Source organism: Penaeus monodon, chromosome 4 (assembly GCF_015228065.2).
Source record: "Penaeus monodon isolate SGIC_2016 chromosome 4, NSTDA_Pmon_1, whole genome shotgun sequence".
Classification (NCBI taxonomy): Eukaryota; Metazoa; Arthropoda; class Malacostraca; order Decapoda; family Penaeidae; genus Penaeus; species Penaeus monodon.
In genome coordinates, this window is record NC_051389.1 from 48,331,274 (window position 1) to 48,335,327 (window position 4,054).

The window sequence follows — 4,054 nt, forward strand, 5'->3', positions numbered from 1 at the left end:
AGCAGTTTGGATACTGATTTGTTGCTGCTATAATCTGCTAGCAACTTTTAGTTGTAAAATCTCATAACTATACTTGATTTTATCTGGTCCTTCATTAAAACGGTTACTTATTTTATTCACTTAGGTTTATGCAAAATTCTCATTCACTTAATATTAACGTGATTTTGCCTTGATGAACTGGAGGAGCTGCCAGCACACGCACTTTAAACTTTTAGAATAGTTCTAAAAGATTTTATTTTATTTTTTTTAATTAATAAATTATTTTTTTTAACTAGTGTCCAATTAATGGAGTTATGAGTGTAATGTTATGTTGCCAATAAAACTGTTGTCACACGATGAAATCACGGAAAATTTATGCTGAATTAGAGAGCAGATCTGCGCCCAAGCAGACTATCAGAGACGACTTTGGTGCTGAATAGTAATTTCTTTGCAAATCTGTATGCATCCCGTGGATTTTAATTAAAATCGGTCAAACCAATAAACATTGCCTAAAAGATACCTTCCTCCACCGGTGGATGTAGAAATAGAAGTTTCGTGAAAACTTTAGAATTTGATTAAAATTACCACTTATATTTATTTTTCGATCATATAAATGTATAACCATTCATATGTGCACACATGCAAAGCACTGTTGTTAATGATAAATGAATTAGTGATAAATTAAAGCAGAGGCTTCATTATACTTAGAGATATGCTTACTAATGTCAAAAATATAAAGTTAAAGCAAACATTTCCATTTATTGTGCTGTGATTACTCATCCTTATAGATATTATAAACTGTCTCGTATTTGCCACTCAAAAAAACCTTTACTATTCAATCTTTCCAACTTCCCTTAGGTATTCTTTGGTTTAAAGATTTAATAGGTCATTCTCGGGGCAAGACAAAAATTATGGTTGGAGTGGTATGGGGGTTAAGAAACCTACCCCAGGCACTTAACTTTGGGTTATTAAACAGGAAAAAATGGAGATGCCGATTTCAATAATATACATGTTCACCATGAGAGAATTATTGATTTGCATAACAATTATTTCTACCATAAGTGTCAGATGATCTATGAAATCTGCCAGTAGCAGTTGGGTTCCTGCATATATTTATTTCATCGTTGTAATTGCTTTATACTGTTAACGTATGTACAGTGATATTACATTCAAGGAGGATTTCTTTCACAAAAATCAGGTTAGAAAGAATCAAGTGAATGCTAAGGATTTATTAAGAAGAAATGTCGAAAATAAAGGGGGATTTGAGATTAGATTTTATATTCAAAAGATTCTGAAGCGAATCAGCATTTACAAGATCAATTATCAGTTCGAAAGGAGCGTCCACAGGATTTCCAGTAACCGCTGTTTTGCTCTTTCCGTGTTCATTGTTATGCTTCTTCAGATGATGTGTCGGTTACATCTTTACACTCTTCTTTGAGGCACCATATGAAATCGAAGACCAGCCTCAACTACGGATAAAGAGAATATAACCATTAGTGAAAACAATTTCGTTGTCTAAAATGCTTGAATAAAATCTTCGACACTGAGCTGATTTCATTCAGTTAAGAGAACATTTAAAGAAAAAGTCTCAGATCATAGTTGGCAGTTGATTATTATCTTTCAGCTGAGTATGGAATCCTTACGTTAGGTTCGCCCTCTTCGACTACACAAACGCCGTCCTCAATGGCAGCCAACATGGCTTCTGCTTGCGTAGTTTGCTGTGCTTCTCCTAACTTGGCGACCAAGACTTCTGTGAACGTCGTCGCATCGAACAAACCCTCTTCCTTTTTATATGTAAGATTAAAATGTAATGAAATAATAGTATGGATGCAACCTTTGAAGACATAAATCAATATAATATTACATTCATTATGTCTATGCATATGGTAAATTGATAAGCACACATTACTCACAGTGACCTGCTACCAAAACTTTTACATTGGTGTAAAGTTTAAATATATAAAGAGGAAACTCACTGTGAGAAGGCCTTCTTTCTCGAAGATACACTCGGCTAGGGCTGTTTGATTTGCTTCAGGAAGACGTGAAATGAATCGCATCATATGAGGGCTTCTCTTTTGTCTGCGGCCACCAGATCGTCGACCTTTGGGTATTTAATTTTTACTTCCATTTCATTCAGTGTTTAACTGACATGTAGCATCACTTAACTTTATCCCACAGTTTATCAGTTGTGTTTACACTTAGATGACTCCCAGGTGCTTAGTCACCAAAACATTGGACATTGCATGCTTTCGGCGACATAGTTAATATTATCCCTGATATGTCAAATATCATTCACCAGTTACTCACCTATATCAGGGACGATTCCATTTTCCTCCATACAGCTTCCTATAATTTCCTTCATGTTGTCTTTATGCATCACATCGTGCATCAGCTCGTGGCATTCACCTGTTCAAGAGGATGATCCAAGTTTACTTTTCATGAAAATCTTTGGCAAATGAATTTGATTTCACGGTTTTATTGTAGTTTCATTGGTTTTGTAATATTAGTTCACTATATTATTGCTTGTTTGTTCCTTACTAACTTATGTAACCTTCATGTAAAGCAAGTTAGTATGAGAATTCTAACGTTACTTATTCGTCTAACTATTAACGCGTAATTAAATAACTTAATGATGCATTTCATTAAAAAAACTAATTCGCCACAGAAAAACGGCATGAAGCAAATAGCCTTCCATATAAATGTGTTAATTAACTTGATGGGATACAGTGATATTTGAAACACCAGTATCTTCGGACGCGTGGCTATGTCCTCAGCAAATACCTAACCAATTCAGAGATTCCATTACGTATTCGGACATGCAGAGATGGCAATTGACCTCTGTGACTGATATGTTATGGCTCTCACTGTCATGCTGAGCGGACGTTCAGTGTTCTTTGCACGAGCATAGACAGAACTAAGAGGCTGACGGAGCATAGATTCGGATAAGTTCCATGAAACTTCTTTGAAATGGCTTCGCCTACCTTTGCAATATGTAATATTTAGAATGAGGAAAAGCTCTAGGGAACTTACTTTTTTCCCTGCAAGCCTGAACCGCCACCATGGCGGCCGCGAGAGCGAGCAGCATCAACAGCTCCTTCATGATGACAATGGCGACTCACTCTGGAACAATGTTAGTTATTGTTAAACACTTTTCCATACATCTATGTATCTCTATATATACTGTATATATCAATAATCTAGTACATATATGTGTTTACATATATATAAGCATATAAGTGTTTATATATATGTGCAAGTATATAATTACCTATTTACCCATAATGTAGATATATAAATACATATATATTTATGTATATATATATATAATATATATATATATATATTTATATATATATATATGCATATAAATGTACAAATATATGTATACAAGGCACGCATTATACATATATACATATTTATGCCTATGTACTAATACATAGGTAATTATGTATAAGTATATATATACACACAAATATATATATATATATATATATATATATATATATATATATATATATATATATATATATATATATAAATAATATATCTCGTATATATATATATATATATATATATACACGTATATATACAGTATATTACACAATACACACACATACACAAGCAGATATACATATCTATGTATAAATATATATACTGTATATACACATACACACAGGTATATATAAACATATGTAATTATGTACACAATACCAATGCAAATAAAAAGAAAATAAATAAATTAATAAATATATATATACATATATATATATATATATATATATATATATATATATATATATATATATATATATATATATTCATACAATTGCAAAGGCAGGTATACATATGTTAACACTCACACCACACACACACACACACACACACACACACACACACCACATATATATATATATATATATATATATATATATATATATATATATATATAATACATATACACACATGCACACATTGGATACTTACATGCAATAGTGACACTTGAACTTCTACAGGGTGTGAAGTCGTGTGGTGACTGGATGTTGAGTCGGCTTTTATATACGAAGCTAGTCTGGCT

At 32.4% G+C, this 4,054-nt stretch overlaps 1 protein-coding gene across 1 annotated transcript; it reads right to left on the minus strand.

Annotated features, from left to right (window-relative positions):
* Window positions 1–1,193: 1,193 nt before the first annotated feature.
* LOC119572282 lies at window positions 1,194–4,015 on the minus strand. Its single transcript, XM_037919300.1, has 6 exons — window positions 3,964–4,015; window positions 3,010–3,099; window positions 2,287–2,385; window positions 1,956–2,080; window positions 1,623–1,763; window positions 1,194–1,448 (listed from the first exon to the last, which is right to left on the minus strand). Exons 2-6 carry the CDS (start codon window positions 3,077–3,079, stop codon window positions 1,368–1,370), a joined length of 516 nt encoding a protein of 171 aa, XP_037775228.1. The 5' UTR covers window positions 3,080–3,099; window positions 3,964–4,015; the 3' UTR covers window positions 1,194–1,367.
* Between the last annotated feature and the right edge of the window lie 39 nt (window positions 4,016–4,054).

Bases quoted from the DNA above. Each gene is read 5' to 3' on its own strand.
- LOC119572282 (XM_037919300.1), bottom strand. From the start codon at position 3,079: ATGAAGGAGCTGTTGATGCTGCTCGCTCTCGCGGCCGCCATGGTGGCG. The intron at 2,081-2,286 runs GTGAGTAACTGG...AAATACCCAAAG, and splicing joins TGGAATCGTCCCTGATATAG to GTCGACGATCTGGTGGCCGC. The intron at 1,449-1,622 runs GTAAGGATTCCA...CTTTATCCGTAG, and splicing joins TCGAAGAGGGCGAACCTAAC to TTGAGGCTGGTCTTCGATTT.